We start from the raw sequence: 21667 nt of genomic DNA, 5'->3' as shown, positions 1-21667 counted from the left end.
AGAAGATTCAGTACTGCACAGTTGAAAGGATAGTTTCCTACTCACCACTTACAGGAGACATTGAGTGTCGGACAGACACAATGAAAAGAATGCTAGAAATATTCAGCTTTTGGACTACATACTGCATAAGAAGACTGGAGACAACAATGATCATGTGTTTGTAAATTGTGCTTATGTGAATGTTTTGCTTTTTGTACTTCTGATGAAGGACATACTCTGAAAGCTGAACACTTCTACCATTCTTTTCATTGTGCCTGTCTGTGACTCAACATCTCCTCTATGTGGTGAGTAACAATATATTCTCTCCACATTGTTGTTATTCCATCCAGAGCTTTTCATTGTTTGATATAGTACAGTTGAGGTAGATATCAGCAAAATAAAATACTGCAACTTGGTAAAATCTGTTAACCTGAAAAACCACTCATTCAGTGTCTTCCATCGAAACCTAAGGAGTCTTATAAATAAAAAGTGACTCTCTAAAATAAATACAAGAGAATGAAAGAGCAAATGCACTATCAGTAGATGTACCATAGTTATAACATTATTTGGGAGCAACAAAAATTGAAGAGATGCTGCTAAATGGGCACAGCTTAGCATTACACTATCATAGAAAATTTAAAAGAAATGGTGGGATGACTATAAAAGGGATGTTTTTTAGAAAAGAGGGTCTCACATTCATACTGTAGACAATACACATCATATATTCAAAAAAAGGTGTATTAACATATGTCTGGAAACAACTACCTGTTGAAATATGAGACAGTTTACTTGTATCAATAATGGGCTGTAATCAGGAGTTTTAGGTAGACTCCTTGTTGGTGACAGTTACCCATTTCCTACTGGCTGCATTTCTGTGCATAGTCCCTGGATGTGATTCTGTTGTCAGGCCTAATACTTACAGTTCACTCCTGTATCAGTGATACCACATATATCACTTCGGGGCTGTGCTGGCATCAGAATATGGAATGTGGAGTGTGACTATCATAAAGACTGAACTAGAGTCCTAAAATTCCATGCAGGAAATTACAGACGTGGTATTCTGATGTGTGTAGCCATTGTCATTATTTAACAGGAATGAGTTGTGTATCTCAGACACCCACAACATTGCATTTGATCTTGAAAAAAAAAATGAGTACAGTTTTTCCATTGACTTGCAAATATAGGATCATTTACAACAAGGAGAAAGGACTGTGGCAGATGATTCACAATTTGTATGCTGGAGGTGGAGGTGTGAGTGTTGCAATGAGTAGAAGACAATCCTGAAACAAGTGTGCAAATAACTGGTGCTGCTAAGCATATAAAATATGATACTGTGTGATTAATATTCAGTTGAAGGAGTCTGATAGTTGGTCCAGTGTTTCTTGTTAATTGGCTCTGAAAAGAACTGTTTCTGACATTTAGTTTATATGTCATTGCCAGGAGATCCTCTGGATAGTCTGGCTGCCTGTAATCACTGTTGCTCAGTTAGGACCACCCAGGAGGCATTTGTAGGGTGTTTTAAGGTTAAACCTATGGACGTTTGTTGATCTAACCGCTGCCTTCGACACTGTGTGGAGGGAAGGCCTTATCTAAAAATTTCTCTGCATCATACCCTGCAGAACAATGGCTTGACTGATTAACAGCATGCTAAGTGATCGGAAGTTCCAGGTAATCACTGGAAGCAACATAAGTAAGGAGAGGAAGCTGCCTCAAGGATCAGTTCTCTCACCATAACTGTTCAACCTATATCTATTTGATCTACCTGACGCTTCGTCCAGAAACTACTGCTATGCCGATGACCTGGCTCTAGCTGTACAACACCAGGAAATGAAGACAACAGAAGAGATTCTAACCAGTCACCTGTCTGCATTAGATAATTACTTCTAAATCTGGAGACTCCAACTCAGTGTGAGTTAAACAGAAGTGTGTTGCTTCCATCTAAATAATCGGTTGGTGTACGTAAAACTGGAAGTAAGTTTCAGGGGCAGAATTCTTCATCATAATTGGAACCCAAAGTATATGGTGTCATCCTGGACCATACACTATGCTTCAAACAACACCTTCTTAACTTAGCTCAAAAGTTGAGGACTCGAAACCATATCCTCCATAAGCTATGCGGAACTACCTGGGGATCTTCAGCAACCACCCTGTGATCTTTAGCTCTGGGCTTGGTGTACTCAAGTGCTGAGTATTGTGCACCTGTTTGGATGAACAGTCATCATACAAGGCTTGTTGACACCCAGCTGAATACAACAATGCGCATAATATCTGTCACAATCAGATCTACTCCAGTTTATTGGCTTCCACTGTTAACCGGTATAATGCTTCCTGATCTATGCAGATGTACTGCCCTTGTGACAGAGTTTCACAAGATCTCTAGGAATTCTAACCTACTCGTGCATAGTGATTTGCCACTTAAATCGTAAGAGACTGTAATCACACCCTCCAACTCTATACAATGCTGCTGACATGGTTGCTAAGGATTTCAAACCTCTTGAAGAATGGAAAGGTCAGTGAGAAGCAGTGACAGATTTGTGCCCGCATAACATCTTCTCAGGTGCTAAACTTCCAAGTGGATTCGACCTACCACACAAGACCTGGGCTACTCTCAACAGAATTCATACCGGCCATGGCCAATGCAGGGATGCTGTCTTTAAGTGGAAGAAGCTGCCTAATCCACCCAGTGACTGTGGGGCTCCATACCAAACTGTTCACCACATTGTCAGTGAATGCAGGATTTGGGCTGAAGAGGACTTCCCGCTAGCAACTCCAGATGTAGTGCACTGGATTGAAGGACTGGATATTCAGTTGTAAAGAGAAACTTAAGTTTCTTGTGTGTCAATATATACGGTCTTAGACATAAAAACTGACCGCTGGCCGGCCGCTACAGAGACTAAGTCTGAGTCATTCACTTAAGGTGGCCAATAAAACTGACCGCCCCTGACAACTCTAAGTCCGGCCATCTGCACAATCTGGGAACACTGTAAGATGCGGAAGTGTTACGAGGAAGTGTTGTCTACTTCTGAGATGTTGTTGGATTGTGTGAGCCCCTAGTCTAGTGGTAAGCATCGTGCATTCTAAACTTTGCTGGCATGGTAACTCAGCGTGTTCGGTCAGCGGGCTGCTCGCCATCTGTAATAAAAAAACTGAGTAAAGGAATCAATGATCAACTTGAACAGATGTCTTGTGACGTCTGCCCAGACCAAACACAACAATCAATATAAGAAAAAAAAATAAATGTGGTAAGCGTCGTGCATTCTAAACTTATAGTCGTCTGTTCGCGTCCAACTGTATTTTTTTTGTTTTTTACCACATTTCGGCCTTCGTCTAAAGTTACGAGTATGATTGAACATCGAAGATAATTCGCTTCACATTCTACCCACCAGCAATAACGAGTACTTCCAGAAACAATTCCACAGGACAGCTCGTGGCTGCATCGCGATCATAACAGATTACGCTCAAGCGTTTCCTCGCGCTGTGGAGGCTACCAGCCAACCGGCCAGACACCACCCACCGCCTAAAATCCGGCGCCGCCCCTATGAACGCGGCGCGACACTGTCAGTGTATGTATCAACTGTCAGTTTCGAATTTGAAGTTCTAGTTATTATCTCTAGTTATCATCTCCTCCCCCCCCATGAACCATGGACCATAGGTGCAACCACAATGGAGGGGTATCTATTGAGAGGCCAGACAAACGTGTGGTTCCTGAAGAGGGGCAGCAGGCTCTTCAGTAGTTGCAGGGGCAACAGTCTGGATGACTGACTGATCTGGCCTTGTAACACTAACCAAAATGGCCTTTCTGTTCTGGTACTGCGAATGGCTGAAAGCAAGGGGAAACTACAGCCGTAATTTTTCCTGAGGGCATGCAGCTTTACTGTATGATTAAATGATGGTGGCGTCCTCTTGGGTAAAATATTCCATAGGTAAAATAGTCCCCCATTTGGATCTCCGGGCAGGGGCAATTCAAGAGGATGTCGTTATCAGGAGAAAGAAAACTGGCGTTCTACGGATCGGAGCCACTTTCGTTTTCTACCGAAATATTTTTTGTTGTTGTGAATACGTAATTTTATCTATGAACTGCCACATTTGCATAATACTTGCGAATGATACAGGAAATGAAGTAAACACAGATTTTTTTCAAAGTCAAAAGCCAGTAATACCCTACTAATTTGTGTTAAAATAGGCTCAATCGGCTTACAGATACTTAATGCTTTATTAAGATAGACTGCCATCGTGAAGTTTCTGTAGTAAGCTAAATTTAATTTGTATTAGTACAGTGAATATTTTAATTGCGTTTTCCATTAGTTTACTGAACACAACAGTAATCATCAAAGAGAAATTGAGCAGCATCAGAATTTTCTTTCATAATATCTAAAACAATCTGACAATGCTAAAGTTGTTTACAAATTCTATGCCTGTAGAAACCTACTGGTTCTAACAATGTCATTAAACCAGTGGAGATTGAAGAGTATTTTCATCTAGAAATGAATTGCCTTGATGGTTGATCGATCAAGAGTGGGAAAGCTAAATTTTAAGGGCAGACCCGTGCGGGATTAGCAGAGCGGTCTCAGGCGCTGCAGTCGTGGACTGTGCGGGGTCCTGGCAGAGGTTCGAGTCCTCCCTCGGGCATTAGTGTGTGTGTCTGTCCTTAGGATAATTTAGGTTAAAGTAGTGTGTAAGCTTAGGGACTGAAGACCTTAGCAGTTAAGTCCCATAAGATTTCACATACGCTTGAACATTTTTTCTTACTGGTATATGTCGAGAGGGACAAGTGCTTGAGAGAGGACTTCCCTACCAATACAAGTGCCTGAGAGAAGACTTTCCTATCAGTCTCCTGGATAGTTTATTTCTCAAATCAATAGAGTGCGTTATCATGCAGTAGCACAGGTGATGTAGTTTGTTGCTCGGTTTTCTTACACTGTGACTGAAAGGTGCCTCAGTTGTTGTCAACAAATTCCAGCTGTGATGCACACATCCCTTGGGGCAGAATTCATAGCTCAAAACACACTTTTGGAGCTATCAGATGTAAAATATTATGTTCACACTACTCTTTGCTCGAGTTTATGCCTTTTGGTAGGGCTCAGCCTTTCATTTCTTCTTAAGAAGGTAATGATAAAGGCATCATAACATGTGACCAGTAACAGTACTGCATAGGAATGCTCAATGAGCGACCTGATGACGTTCAATAATAGTCACTCCGTTGATTTTTGTTGTTTAGAATTAGAGCATGCGGTACTCCTACACCAGACTTCTGAACTTTGGCTGTTGAATGCAAATGTTGCTGATGGTTAAATGGTAATCCATCACATATATCAGTAGACGAGATTGCCTTAATGTGGAAAATCATTCATGCCAGAACGATCTCTGTTGAAACAAGTATATATTTTTCTGGCGTATTTTTCCTAAAAGCACTCTCTCCACACACAGTTCAAACCTTTCTAGCTGCCTCCTCTGCATTCACCCCTCTGTTATACCATAAGTAAATATTGTGTTGCAGATGTTACACCTTTTTCCACTTGCGACTCAATTTTACAATCCTTAACTGTAGTTCATGATTTTCAGGCATGCAAATCCAATGCTTAACTGCAAGATGATAACTAGAACTTCAGATTAAAAAATGACAGTTGATACATACACTGACAGCATCACTCCGCTTTCACATGGGCGGCACCGGATTTTAGGCGGCGGGTGGCGTCTGGCCGGTGGCCGGTAGCCGCTGCAGCGCGAAGAAACGCTCGAGCGTAAGCTGTTATGATCACGACGCAGCCACGAGCTGTCCTGTGGAATTGTTTCTGGAAGTACTCATTATTGCTGGGGGGTAGAAGTGAAGTGAATCTTTGATGTTCAATCAGACTAATACCTTTAGACGAGGGCCTAAATGTGGTAAAAAAAAAAAAAAAAATTACAGAGGGACGCAAACAGGCGACTATAAGTTTAGAATGCACGACGCTTACCACTAGACCAGGGGCTCACATAATCCAACAACATCTCGGAAGTAGACAACACTTCCTCGTAACACTTCCGCATCTTACAGTGTCGCCAGATTGTGCAGATGGCCGGACTTGTCAGGGGCAGTCAGTTTTATTGGCCACCTTAAGTGAATGACTCAGACTTAGTCTCTGTGGCAGGCATACGCTAAATAATAATGTGTGATTAATTATGCAGGAGCAGTTACTTTATTCATATCACTTAACAAGGTGTGCAAGCTCTCAGACCACAAGACCACCATACCAGACTGCAGCTCTGCAAAGGAGTTAATTTGGATTTTATTTATGAGTGAGGATGGTACCACAAGGATTGGGATAATAAATTACTTAGTTTATTCAAGATCGATTGGCCCCCCTCCCTCCCCTCCCAAATCTTGAAATGTGTGTCATGTATAAATGAAGACTGTAGTGTTGCTGCTTCCCATAGGTGGCACTCTGCAGCGGCACTTGTTCTGGCTTGCAAGTACAAAGGTGGGCATTGATAAGACAACATGAAAGTGGACAAGCATGGCAACAGTGGACAGTCTGGTTTCTACGGAGGGAAGGAGTGACTGCTTCAGACGTCAACAAGAGGTTAGTAGCCATATGTTGGGAAACAGCACTAAATCACAGCTCCATGTTTAGTTGGTTATCAGAGTTCAGAGATGGCAGGGGCTGTTCTGAAAACACAATTGGTACCCTTTCTCTCACCATTGTGCAGAAACAGAAATATATGGAGATTTATCAGAAGGCAGTAGATCCAACATAGTTCTGCGAGTGTCTTGTCACTTTTGATGGGTCTTGATTCTTCCACAAGACTCCAGAAAAGAAACGTCAGTCAGTGGAGTGGAAACATACTGGGAGCCATTGTCCCAAGAAGTTACAGCCAGGACTATTCATGTTGAAACAAATGATCACTATGTTCTGGGACCAATGAAGAATGCTGCCAGTGGACTGGCTCCCTCTCAATATGACCCTCAACAGTGGCCAGCACTGCAGTTCACTGCACTACTGTGCTGATGCTTTCAACAATGCCACTATCAAAAATAGGGCCATAGCATTCTGCTCAAACATGACAATACATGGCCACACGCCAAACACTAGACAATTGCCACCGTGCAATAACTGGGGCACCATGTAGCCACATCCTTTATATTCACCGTATCTGACACCTAGTAGCCATGTAATGGCAGAGGTCATAAAGGATGATAAGTTCACCACCAGTGATGAAGTTCGTGCAGTTGTCCAATAGTGGCACTGGGATAGGAACCAAAGAATGGTTTGCTACACAAATACAGAAGCTGCCAGAATGATGGCATAGACATTGGTGAGGAATACCTATAATATATTCTGTATTCTTTTGTTCAGTAAATAGTTCCTTTGAACACAATAAAATTATAGTGTTAATCATTATGAATGTGTCAAGTATCACAATAACTGCATGTGTGCTGATGCAAATCCTCAAGCAATCATGGAATCAAATCATCAGGCTTGTCTCAGAATCATTGTGTCTGCAACAAGTGCAGGTGGCACACTCATAAGGCTGTATACTTAACCAGACAAATTGATGGGTGCTGTTTATCACCAGTTCCTACCCAACAGATTACCTAAACTGTGGAATAATGCTACTCTTATAGAAGAACAATAGATGTGATGTTTGCACAACTGAGCACCATCCACAACCCCATTTGTTATAACTCAAACAACACAAATTATAAATGAACAGCGGATTGGCAGAGGAAATCCAATAGCATGACCATATTATTCACCTGACCTTAATCCCTTAAGGTGTCTCACTACGAGGACATTTCAAGATGTCAGTGATTTTTTAGAAGGAGGGCTGAGGGACTTACTGAAGCATGTATAAGAATGAGTTGTACATATGTTGAGGATTTATTGTAGTGTGAGCAGACAAAGGACTACTATAAGATAGAAAGGCCCTTATCTCAACAGCTGTTTATTTCTAGGCAAATATTTATGGGATGGCTTTTTCTCATTGTGACCAATACTGTCTCCTACAAGAATATGTAATAATTTTTAAGCCTTTATGTGAAAATGAATTTGGATGTATTTATTTATATATTTATTTACATTTTCTTTGCATGGAGCCATTACAATGATGGCTTTTGCAAATATAAAAAATAATAGTATGACAATAATTACACTTCCAAAATATGTTGCATACTACAATTGTTGCATCTTTATCTATTTTATATATTTATTACTTTACAGCTCATATTCTAGTGGTTCATGTCACTAGCAGTTTCTTAAAATTCATTGAAGAAATGTTAATATTTTTGAATTGGAAAAGATTTATTTTTGTGTTAAAATCAGTACACTCACATGTTGTTAAGGAATTTGTAGTTTGTTAAACAAAACAAAAACTATTGATATATGGGCTTCAAACTGTCATTTTTAATTTTATTCTTTTCCTTAGATGGTTGTATTTTGTTCTGGTGCTGTGATCATGTACATCAGTGCAGTTTATTACATCAGCTAGTTGAGTCGTAAGAAATGTAACTAATTTGAGTATGTCTAAGGAATATATTCTTAACTCTCTGAGCTTATCAAACACTTCAGAATGTAATTCTCTATGGCCTATCCCATGTATGACACTTATCATTCATTTCTGTGACAGCAGTATTCTTTTTAAGTGGATATCAGCTGCACACCTGCATTATTCAGTCCCATAGTAATGGGTTAGTGAATATTGTGATGGATAGGTATTTGAATGCTGTACCTTAATAGTGGGTCTGGAGTCACAAAAGCTACTGGTACTGACAGTATGCAGGTCATCAGCAGGAAATATCATGTTTCATCAAGCAGTTAGAAGAGAGAATATTAATAATGTTATGCCAGATGAACTGGGGACTTATTATTGTGGAGACTTCAATACTGATTTCCTGTTTGATAGAGCTAAGGACACCTAAAAGCATTGATGGTCAAATGAGTATTCCTGTGCATCTCCAAATCGAAGACAAGATTTTTTACAGTTTTTTTCCCATTAAGCTGTAAATCTACTCTCTGCCTTGCCTGCCATTTAACCTTGAATCTATGCATGCAATTTGAACTTTGTGAAGTGGTTGTTGTAACAAATTTTTTTATTAGTTGTTTGACTTCAGAGATCCCACGTCTAAACTGCATAGCAGAGTGTGTAATGGATCATGATGTGGAACAATGTGGTTCAATATCAAATTTTTCAGCGGTATGCAGGTATCACTATGAACACATTTCAAAATCATGGTTGTTTGGTGTGCAGAAGCAACGAACAATTGTGCAGCTTTGAGGAAATATAGAGTCACAGAAGCCAGTGCTTTGAAGTGGCAAAAGGACAAAGGACTTCTGAAAAATGCAAAACTGACTAGGAAAGCTTTCAGTGGCCCGCAGAGTGGAAATTTCAAAAGTGCTGAAGTGGAAGTAGTGGCATTTGTCTGTGAGAAACATAGTGAAGTAATGGCAGCTTCTTGTGATATTGTAGAAAATAAAGTACAGGAACATGGTGTCCAATTTAAGACCAGATCTGGGTGGTGTACAAGGATGATGCAGTACAATGGACTTGTGCTGTGATGTCAAAGATCCTTTGCTCGGCATCTTCCAGCATTATATGATTGAGTTGAGTATTATCTATACGTTATAACACTGAGAAAATGATATGCTTACCTATTAGGGCAAATCAGAAATGCTAAGAAGAACCCTGATTACTTCAACATGCAGTCCAGTACAACAGTTGAAGATAAAGGTGTCAAAAGTGTATTGCTAATTTTAGATAATATTATTGTGAAACAGTGTTCTGTCAGTTAAGTAAAATTTGTAGTGTTGGCAGAAGAGCCAACACCGAGTTACTAGAGGAGGCCGAAATGCATGTGTTTTAGCTCACACAGACTGGTGTGAGGAGGGAAGAACTATATTGACGTGAGGTCTGGAACATGACAAGGAATTAGAATTCAGAAAGTGGACGGAAGTAGTTTGATACTTAACTTTAATCCATTTAATGATGAACGTCGCTCTTGACAGTACATGATTCACAATATCAATATCAATAGTAACTGAATATGGCGCCTTGCTAGGTCATAGAAAATGACGTAGCTGATGGCTATGCTAAACTATCATCTCTGCAAATGAGAGCATCTGTAGACAGTGAACCATCGCTAGCAAAGTCGGCTGTACAACTGGGGCGAGTGCTAGGCAGACTCTCTAGACCTGCCGTGTGGCAGCGCTCGGTCTGCAATCACTGATAGTGGCGACACGTGGGTCCAACGTATACTAACGGACTGCGGCCGATTTAAAGGCTACCACCTAGCAAGTGTGGTGTCTGGTGATGACACCACAAAATTAGTGGTAATCAGTCTCAGTTGCACAACCATTTATTAAAAATATGACCGATTTTGGTCTCTAGTAGTAGGCTACCTTCAGATAATGCACCATCAGGTTGATGGTGATGACGCTTTGAACAGCTGGCAGTGTAGTGACTGGGGGTCAGCACAGCCATTCCAGACATCATCAGTGTCAGCCAGATGGTACATTATCTGTAGATGACCTCCTACTAGAGACCACAGCTGATCATATTTGCAATAAATGACTGTGCAATTGAGACTGTTTTTCACTCATTTTAGAAGTGTATTGGTTGATACTACAGACAATGAGAAATCATGAATCACTGTGATGTTGTGTGTGCTTGCTAATGGAATACAGATGTGGCCATATGTCATCAGTCTTAAAACTATGCCAAAGAAAAAGCTGCTGCCTGGTGTCATATTTCATTACAATGGTGAAAGATGGGTGACTAATGAGTTGGTTATAGATGGGTTCTATACAGTCTGGAGCAGGAGGCCAGGTGCTCTTCTAAAGAACCAAGGGATGTTGATCATTGATACTTTCAAGGGACGTATAACACCAGCAATATAGGCAGGAATCCTAAAATTAAACCCTGACCTTGTCAGTGCAGGAGGCATGACTTCACAACTACAATTGTTACAATTGTTAGATGTGGCGGTGAATAAGCCATTTAAGCACCATCTGAAGTAGATGTACAGCAGTTGTTTACTTCATGTTGGACAAGCCCTGATCCCTGTTGGGAAGCTGATGAAGCCTTCAGTATCTCTAATTGTGGAACAGATCCAGACTGTTTGGACACGTATATCCAGTGCATCAGTTGTGAGTAGTTTTAAGAAGTGCTGTGTAACAAATACATTAGGCAGTAGTGGAGACGATCTGCTGTGGGATGAAATGCGAAATAACCATGACAGTGGCAGTGACACTGCAGATTCTGTGGACCATTCCAGTGAGGAGGGACAACAAGGGAACATTCCCACGTGTCAATAAATGATCATGATGAGTCATGGCGGGCATGTAGAGGGGGCAAAATTATTCAATATGTATTTTTTTTTGTTCGTGCCCAATTTCATTTTTAAAGGGTAAAACATACCCCCAAAAGGTAATTTTGCATTTTAGGTCTGGAGGGAATATCTTTGAAACAATGATATTGAAGATGTTTTTCATACAACAATTTAAGACAGAAAACAAATATAAGTAAAATAAATAACTGGACTAATATTGAATGTTTAGATAATTTAATTAGGTATGTTGAAAATACTCTGACAACATGTTGCATACAGATTACTTTTCAAAAATGGTATTTCAGAAATCATCTTTATTACACATTGACATATGTAGCTTGAAAGCTTCTTTAACTTACATTGTAATAAAAGTTTTCATTTTTAAAAATTAATTAATGGTGGTTGAATATTTTGTAAAATTTCAAATTATTATAAAATCAAACAATGGAAATTCCAGGTGAGAATATGAATAATGTAGGAAAAGACAGGTTGCTATTTACTGCAAAGAAGACATGTCAAGTTGCAGACAGGCACAACTAGCATTCTGGTCCAAGATGTTGGAGTGGGTGGTCATGTGTTTGTAAAGTATACTTGCTTGTGTGTATGAATGGTGTGTGTTTCTCTTTTACTGATTAAGACTTTGGCCCAAAACTTTATGTAAGTGTCTTTTAATGTTTTTTTTTCTTCAAGTTTCTTCAACATTATTTATTGACACTTGGGAAAGTTCCCTTGTAAGTCACATCTATGTCTATAAGAGAGATCTTTATTTAATGTTATTTGCTATATACTGTTGCATTTCTTTTCTTCTTCAGTTACTTGTAATAAGGTAACAATCTGTCAGATTTCTAAGTAAACCCAGTATGAGTATGCATGTATTTTGGTAATCACTTGTTGAACAATGGGGGGTCACCTTGCATTTGGAGTCATCTTGGATGCAGTGTATGGTATTTCACATGATAAACTTCTCAACAAGGATTCATTATAAGCCTAAAGCAACAGCCATTGACAACCTGTTCTTAAGACAGAAATAGATTAGGTGATTTACACTTCAAGTGATAGTATCCTTTAAAACAAATTCAAATGAGAAACAGTTTAAGAAAGTGAACTGTAAATAGTGCAGCACAGGAAATACTGCAGAATGAGAAAACTGCCAAGTGCACATGTGAAATGAAGCCTTTCAGCACCAACCACTGCTAGCAAGGAGGGAAGGAGCAGAATATGTTAAGAAACACAAATAATCACAGAATATGCTTTATAAACAAAAGTGAAATGCATCTGGTGTAATTCTTCTTAATTAGATTACAGTCAGCTCAAGACGGATAACCTATACTAACAGCATTGCACTTGCTCTAGCAGACATTATATTTGCCACAAATGGCAACAGCTTAAAAAATACAATCCTGGAAGAGATTGAAAAAACTAATACATCCCTAAGAAGTGGCAATCCTTCTGACAGAGGATAATGGTTCTAACAGAGAATTCTTTGTGCTGACTTAATGGGAATACTCTTGACCTATCTTTGTAATAAGACAGAATACTAAGGCATGTTTTCTAGCATATTTAAGTAGGCAGTAGTGACACACATATTTGAAAATGGTGATAAGAAATCACTAATGCCGAAGACACAATTTACTACCTAAAGTCTTGTAAAAAACTTTTGACAAAATGGCCCACAGTAGAATTCAGTTTCATTTTCACAGCATAACACGATAATAACCTCCTGACTAGCCTTTTGTAAGAGATTCTGTCCAGAGAGTTTATTATATGATCTCACCAAGTCCTGCAAATATAAACAAAGAAAATAGTCCAGTTTTTATATATTGTAATCCTACCAAGCAAGGCCTTTTATTACGTATCCCATGCAAGTCTGTTGGGAAACTATCAATTTATGATATTATGGCACACCTTTAGCATAAATAGAGTTTCCACTTCATTAACATATGCAGATACTCATGCTGCCAAATTACCCCAAAAGAATAAAATTTAACCCACAATGGAAGAGTGCAAAATGTTGAATCCCAGAAGGTTCAACATGGGTCTGATCCTGTTTCTGATTTGCACATGCGACTTTCCAGTGGCTTAGAGGGTTATTTAAAAGTAGTAGTATTTGTTCCTGACACAAGTGTATTAATCAAGGACCCAGAGATATTGGTAGGATTAAAGCTGTGAAGACGAGTCACAGGGTTGAGCTCAGATAGCTCAGTCAGTCAATTCAGAATAATACATACTGCACTTCAGAGTGAAAGATTCATTATGAAAACTTCTGCCCATGCTGTGTCTAAGCCACATATCTATGATATTCTTTTGTGGCACCCACACTCCAAAAATTCGTGAATGGACCAGAGCTTTTCACAGCTGGCACAAGCTAGCTGCATCAGGTATCCACTGGTGTGCATACTTAGCAATAGGCAAAATTCTGGCTACATGTGGTGTGCAATAGTGCAGGTTAGTGAAAATCAATGGCAGTGCTAGCTGAGCCACCGTATGGTACAGACACATTTTTCCAGAGTCTGAAACTGCAATCTGCAGACCTCTTGGGTCGAGCTTAATGTGAGCACACTACTGATGGATGTAGAAGTTTGTTTTGCGATCTCCATTTATTTTCACTTTCATTTCATCATGTCTGCAAAATACATAGTACCAAACTTTATTCTGGACATGCATCCATTGTTCTGCCATGGTCACATGATCAGACAATGCACTCATCAATGAAGAATTTGTCTGAGTGGAATTTCAGTGCAACACCATTACCACAATTGTCAGCTAATAGACACTGTAATTAGAGTTTGTTTTTGTCAGTCATTCATTTTCTCTTTTGAGTAGAATAAATTGTTTTTGACAAATGTGTATTTTGTCAAATTCCCTCACTGCACTGTCACCGTAACCTACATCCTAAACATAATACCTGAGTGCAGCAGTGAAGCCAGCTCACTGCATGATTGGCAAGCAAGTGCTATTACCCATGTGTTTCACTTCACTTCCATTCAAGAGTGCTACTTCAACCAAGAGTAAGGATAACATGTGTGGAATATTCAAAGTAAGAGAATACAGTAGAATTTAAGCTATGAGGAAAGGTTATGAATCAGTGCTAGATGGTTTTGTTAGCAAAACCTGTGCCTACAGAAGACCTTAGTAAAAGTAACTGACTCATATGTAAGTAATAGAAAACATTTTTTCACTGTATAAAAGAGACATTCTTGATTGTTGAGACAGATGCACCTCAGGGCTCATTTCTTGGAGCATTCTGTTTCATAATAGTAATCAACGATTTTTAACATCATTTCCTCATTCTGTGATCTACTCTGCAAATGACACAACTGTAATTACTGATCATGAAAAACACATCTGCCTTAAAGCAAATGTATCAGGAATATACAGAGACATCAAGGAAGAGGTTCTGCCTCAATAAACTTCTTTGTAAGCCAGGTGATGGTTGAGAATATCAAAATATATATTTCCTTCTCATCTCATCTGGCAAGTCTCCCATGACACAGGGTTCTGGGTGACTTTTCTAAACTGCACCCCTTTCCCTAAACCATATGTAAGCTCAACAGAATGGGTGGTGGATCACCCTAGCAAAGACAGGGACTGCAAATGGAGAAATCTTTGTCAAAGGATAGATTTTTATTATCGAAGCCTGCGAACAATTATCTCAAAAGCAGCAAAGCTGGTCAAATGTTCACTTGCTACTGTTGTGAGCATCTATGGAAAGAGACAGGACAGTAAAACCACCACTAGGTGGTAAATGGTTGGAAATCCATGACTCTTCACAGAACATGGCGTTCAGAGGCTTGTCTGCTCTTTAAAGGAGGATAGACGGTGATCTGTGGCATCTCTGCTGAAAGAGCACAATGCTGGTGCATGCACAAGTGTTTTGGAGCACACTGTTCATTGTACTTTGTTGAACATGGAGCTCCACAGCAGACCACACCTACGTGTTCACATGTTGACCCAATGACATCATCAGTTATGACTGTAGTGGGCACAGGACCATTGGGACTCGACCGTTGACCAATGAAAATATGTTGACTCTTTGTGTTAGTAACATTTTTGCTACACTAGGTCGATTGTGGTGAACAGAGGCTTGAAATGTGCAATGCACTACAGACACAGGCTGATGGGAGCTATGTTATGCTGCTGGAGGCATTTCTCTGTGCTTGCATTGGTAGTGTGGTAGTAATTGAAGACATGCTGACAGCTGCGAACCACCTGCACCCCTTCATGCTTGATGTTTTCCTCAATGGCGATGTCATCTTTCAGCAGTATTATTGTCCATGTCTCAGAGCCAGAACTGTGCTACAGTGGCTTGAGGTGCATTCTAGTGAACTCCCATTGATATCTTGGCAACCAAATTCACTTGATGTAAATCCTATGGAACCCATCTGGATCACCATCACTGTGTATGCAAATCAGTGGTCTGTTATTTACACAAATTACGTGACCTGTGCACAGACGTCTAATCCTGCATACCTCCAAAAATCTATCAACACACTGTCAGACCCATGATACAATGAATCAGTATCGTATTTTGATCCAAAGACAGACAAACAAGCTATTGAGCAGGTGGTCATATTGTTTTGACTCATCAGTGTATAATCTAATTTCCTTAGGATCACCTGATTAATTTTACTCCATTCCATTATTTTCATAATAATTTCCTTGATTCTTAACTTATAATCTCTTTTTAAGGCATTAGACATTCAGATCAACTGATCTTCCAAGTCCTTTGCTGTCTCTGAAAGAATTATAATGTCATCAGCAAGGTGGAAAGTTTTTATTTTCTCTCCCTCAACTTTAATTCCCTTTTTTAAAAAAAAAAAAAAAAAAAAAAAAAAAAAAAAAAAAAAAAAAAAAAAAAAAAAAAAAAAAAAAGGAAGCAATACGAGACTCAACAACACCAGAATCAGGCATATAAGAAGCAAAGAATTCTTTAACAATTGCAGTCTAGTCTGTGATAGTAGGGGAATAAAGCAGACAGTAAAACCCAATTTTAGGGAACTCTCAAGAGTAAGATTTCAGAGGCAATGGAATTAGTTCATAAGTGTCTCAGCAAGGGCTGTTGCATGATTAAGTTCTCTGAACAGAAAGCTCTGATGAAACTGTGATATTAGTAACAGTTCTAAATGTTGCTATAATTTTATAGTAGTTTACTAATACTTTTGAATGTTTGTTTCGTGTCTTATTCTTCTGTTTATTTTTACTCAGGACAAACATGTTTGTATGGGTTTGAAGTTAACTTTTTTTTGTTTTTATCACAGCTATTTTCCCACACAACATGTTGAAGAGGACTTACTGTACGCATAGGTTATGACAAAAATTCTAATTTCAACCATTTAAACATTGGTAATAAAGTGACAAACTAAAGTGTAAGATAATAATATTATGAGAAGGATGGTTGCCACTCACCATATAGTGGAGAAGTTGAGTCGCAGAGAGGCACAACAAAAAGACTGTCACAAAATAAGCTTCTGGCCAACATGGCCTTTTTGTCAGAAATAGACAACAGATAACATACACACACACACACACACACACACACACACACACACACACACACACTTACACACTCATGCAAGCACAGAGTGTATGACATCCATTTGAATAAAGAAACAAAGAAGCAAGACCACAGACTTTTTTTTTTAGACATGGACGTTGTCCCTGAATAAACATAGATGTCTCCTATTCTTATGCTGATCATAATGTAAAAAGCACAACTGTCTAAAACTTGACAGTGGACTACATGTGAGGTGCACCCTACAGCAAACAAGGATACTAAGCACCCAATGAAAATGTAAAGGAATCCCAGTGATAAATAAAGATTGCTCAAAAGAAATTTAGAATCAATTCTAAGAACCTCTAATAATAAGTGCTTACACAAGCAGCTTTGAGAGGATGTGTGCAGAGCAGCCCAGCCCTAGTGTTGCATATACTGACAACAAGAAACTAATATACAGAAAACCGCCCTGTTGTGCACGTGCAGAAACATACATGCTGGTTAGTAAAGACGTGCCACGATAGTAATAAGACATGGTACAGTGCCAATATTATCTAAATTAAAATTAAAAATACTTGACAGAAATGAAGATTTGGGGGACATCTGTTCAATAAAACTTTGATACAGAAAACATATTAATAAAAAATATGTAAGTTCTCCTAATGCTTTAGGTCAATTGTTGGGCACCTGAGGATGTGACTTTAAAGTCATGAGACTAGCTGTGAACCAATAGGAGATCTATAAATCTTCTCATAGCAGCTGTTGCAGGTATTTACTTATTCAAATGGATTTACACAGCTGTGCCTGCCCCACTCACCAAGTGATTTGTAAGGTGTAAGGTTTTCTAATTTGCAATTCTATGTTTATTTAGTTATATGAGACCTGTTAAGTATTTTTCAAATTTTTTTTACATTTATAACTACAAAATAATTTACTGTTTTTAATCATTATTAAATAAGTGCAACAAAGGTTAACTGATCACTTGTTTAAATATAAATCTAAGATTACCTTTTCTTCCAGACCTTCATATTCACCAGCTCGGATCTGAGGTACAGTTTTCCGGTAATCTTGTGATGATGCAGCACCATACAGATATACAGGGATGTTTAATACTACTGATAAAGTCAATGCCAAGCGTTCAGCATATGAGCAACACTCTTCCTCAGTAATACCTTTCACAGGCACCAGTGGACATACATCCATAGCTCCAAGCCTTGGATGTGAACCTTTGGATAAAACTTTGAATAAATCAATGTGTCAGGTATCAAAAGTGTATGAAAAGATAGGCTGCTACTTACTATGAAGATGAGATGTTCGGTTGCAGACAGGCACAATTAAAAGATACTTGCACATAAACTTTTGGCCACAGCATTCATCAGAAAAAGAAAGAGAAACTGCCATCATTCATTGATACAAGCAAGCACACCTCAAGCACATAACCATCAACTCTGACAGCTCAGACTGGTCCAAGCTGCCGGAGTTGGTGGTCATGTGTGCATGTGGTTTGCTTCCTTCTGTGAATGAATGATGTGTATTTCTCTTTCTTTTTCTGATGTGGGGTGTGGCCAAAAGCTTATGTGTAAGTGTCTTTTACGAGGGTCGGTCAAAAAGTAATGCCTCCCATTTTTTTTCTACTTAAAGAAATTAAGTTAAGTGAAAAATTTGAATTTGGCGCCATTCCTCAAACCTTCTGCAATCCACTGCAGTAGTAACTTTCTGTGTCAACAGGTGGCAGCACAGCAGAAGTTTGTAAGATGGCCGACATCGATGTTCGTTTGAGACAGCGTTGTGTGATTGAATTCTTGAATGCAGAAGGTGAAACGCCCATACGCATTCATGAAAGACTGAAGAAGGTGTATGGTGTTGTGACAGTGGATGTCAGCACTGTTAGACGATGGGTTCGTCGTTGTAAGGAAGCTGAAGGGCAAACACCGTTGACTGACGAAAAGCGGAGCGGCAGGCCGGTGAGTGCAGTGACTCCACACAACATTCAGCAAGTTGATGACACCATTCGTGGTGACCGTCGGGTGACTGCAGATGAAGTGTGTCGCATTATTTCTCTTAGTAAAGGCAGTGTGATCACGATTATTAAACAAGTGGGGTACTCAAAAGTTTGTGCACGGTGGGTTCCAAGAATGTTAACCGATCAGAATAAAGAGGCAAGGAAAACAATAGCCTCCCAACACTTGCAGCGCTTCCGTTTGGAGGGAGATGAGTTTCTGAAAAAAATTGTGACCGGGGACGAAACATGGGTGCATTTTTTTGAACCCGAATCAAAGAGGCAGTCAATGAAGTGGCGTCACACAAGCTCGCCGAGGAAGAAAACATTCAAAACTGTGCGATCGGCAGGGAAAGTTATGGCAACAGTTTTCTGGGATACAGAGGGTGTGATTCTGGTTGATTTTTTGGAGCAGGGATGCACAATAAATTCTGTTCAATACGTCACAACCCTCAAAAAACTTAAAGCACGTCTTCAGCGAGTTTGCCCAACAAAATCAATGGCAGATGTTCGTCTTTTGCATGACAATGCAAGACCACACACCAGTCGTCACACCTCTGACGAGATTGTCAAAATTGGATGGGAAGTTTTGCCTCATCCCCCATACAGCCCTGACCTGGCACCATCAGACTTCCATCTGTTCGGGCCACTAAAAGAAGCTCATCGTGGGATTCATTTTGAAGATGAGGAGGCCGTCAAAACATCCGTGCGTCAATGGCTTAGGAAGCAGAGCTGTGATTTTTACCGTGCTGGGATACATGCCCTTGTTCAAAGATGGACCAAAACTGTAGAGATGGGCGGAGATTACATTGAAAAATGACAAAATGATCCTCAATGTTGTGGTTTTCAACCTATGTAATTGCATTTAAATTTCCTGACAATTAAACGTAGAAAAAAAAATAGGAGGCATTACTTTTTGACTGACCCTCGTAGTTGTGCCTGTTTGCAACTTAACATGTCATCTTTACTGTAAGCAGCAGTTTACCTTTTCCTTCATTATTGATATTCTAACCTGGAGTTTCGGTGTGGTAAGTTTAATTCTACTGAACAAGTTGGAATACTAAAAAAATATGCCACATTACACTGATGTCAAACTAATTCAACTGTCAAAAGTAGTTTTGTTTGCAAGGCTTCATATCTCTTGGGTGTAAGTGATATTACTCTTCAGTCATTTGTTGTTCAACAAATCAACTGTAAAACTCAGACACCATGGAGATTAGCAGTCTAACCATTGTGCTCTGCATTAATCTGTGTGAAACAATTATATTTATGCCAATGTTATCTTATGAAATGCACTGTCTCTGCACTCTTAGTACCAAAACTCATGATGATCAAAGAAATCTACTGTTTCTGTACCTGTGTGAAAAGCCATGTCTATGTGCTGCGCTGCAGCCTTAGCAGCATTAACAGCTCCATCCACAACAGCATCTGGTGGTCCAACAAAACTTACAACTGTTCTGTTTGTAGAAATTCCAGGTTCCACTTCCAACAATGTGCAACCCACTGTTGATTTGATGGCTACAGATATTGCTTCAATTGTCTGAAAAGCATGCAGTATTTTTGTATGAATAACTTCATTCACTTTTATCAAAGTACTATTGATAATGACATTGATTTTCATTACTAATAATGTCTGCAGCCTTTTGAATATCTGCTAAAAGAAAACAATAATAAAACAGAAACAGAAAAATTCAATATTAAGACCTCAGAGATGCAAAAAAGAACCTTTATGCCTAGTTGATGGTAGCAGACACACAAAAGAAATATAATAAAATGTGTCTTAACTTTTTATGAAATATGTCGTGCCAAAAGTCATAAATTGCACTCCATATAATACTGCAAGCAATGATCTGTACATTGATCAACGAATTATTCAAGCCAAAGAAATCAATTATCATTCAAAAAGATGGGACTGTTTTTCATTCCTTGTCAGTGTTTGAAAACAAATGGTTCAGTTTTAAAACTGACAATGACAAGTTGCCAAGAAATATGAATTCTTATTCTGCAGCTTCATTAGTATTGATGACATGATTAAAATGCAAATTTAAGTAGCAGCTATTTCTGTATGTGTACAACATTCTTTGTTGATTGACATTCATCATAATATCTCATTACCGACTGTAAAATCTGAATATGCTTCATAACTTTAATGGAAACTTTTTGGTTTGTTATTGAATTTTGTCTGTATACATTAATGCACCTGTAGTTTGAATACCTGTTCAGTATCTAAGGGTTCAATTTAGGTAAAAGAATTATTAGACCATATTCCACATGAGCTGGGTGGTGGAAAGACGTTGGACTCCCATTCAGGAGGATCAGCTGACCATCAAGGGTTATGCATTTGTAAAGAAAAATGAAATGTATTGTAATATCTGTGTAATGTGAGTTTGTCATATCTTTGTAATATGTATACAATTGAATCTTTGAGAGCAGAACCAAAGGTGCTCATCTTGGGCCCAGACTGCTTGTGAACAGCTGCAAAGTAATTGGTTTTGCTTGTGACTAAGATAACATGAATTTGCTTGTTGTTTGTGTGTTCAATGAAAATGGCAGCTGGTGTTGGTGATAAGAAAATACCAGTGGAAAAAACTCGAAACACCTGAAGACAGGGCAAAGTGGAAATGGCATGTGTCGATGCTGTTGCGAGTGTATGTGCTTGAAGACATCGTAAACGTTACATACAAGTGCCCTGAACTGCTGCACGATGTGACTATGGAGGAAAAGGCGGCACATCAGCAGTGGCTGAAAGATGATGCGAAAGCAGGAAATTTACAGCAAGTGTGTTAGAAAAATCTGTTGCTGAGCTCATTTTAACATTCTCCCATGCAAGTTAAATTTGGGAGAAGTTACATGCACAATTCAAACAGTGCAGTACACAACATCTGAACATGTT

General features: G+C 39.1%; 1 protein-coding gene across 1 annotated transcript in view; it reads right to left on the bottom strand.

Moving 5' to 3' along the window:
• LOC124714747 (formimidoyltransferase-cyclodeaminase-like) overlaps positions 1 to 21667 on the bottom strand; it is a 110630-nt gene that overhangs the window by 59599 nt on the left and 29364 nt on the right. Inside the window, exons 2-3 of the mRNA XM_047243046.1 lie at positions 20131 to 20314; positions 17784 to 18001 (exon numbers count right to left, since the gene is read on the bottom strand). Of these exons, the coding sequence (XP_047099002.1) occupies positions 17784 to 18001; positions 20131 to 20314 (402 nt within the window). The remainder of the gene's footprint in view (positions 1 to 17783; positions 18002 to 20130; positions 20315 to 21667) is intronic.

Source organism: Schistocerca piceifrons, chromosome 1 (genome assembly GCF_021461385.2).
Source record: "Schistocerca piceifrons isolate TAMUIC-IGC-003096 chromosome 1, iqSchPice1.1, whole genome shotgun sequence".
NCBI classification, from domain to species: Eukaryota; Metazoa; Arthropoda; class Insecta; order Orthoptera; family Acrididae; genus Schistocerca; species Schistocerca piceifrons.
Note: the sequence above shows the minus strand (reverse complement) of the source record. Positions and strands in the feature narration are given on the sequence as shown.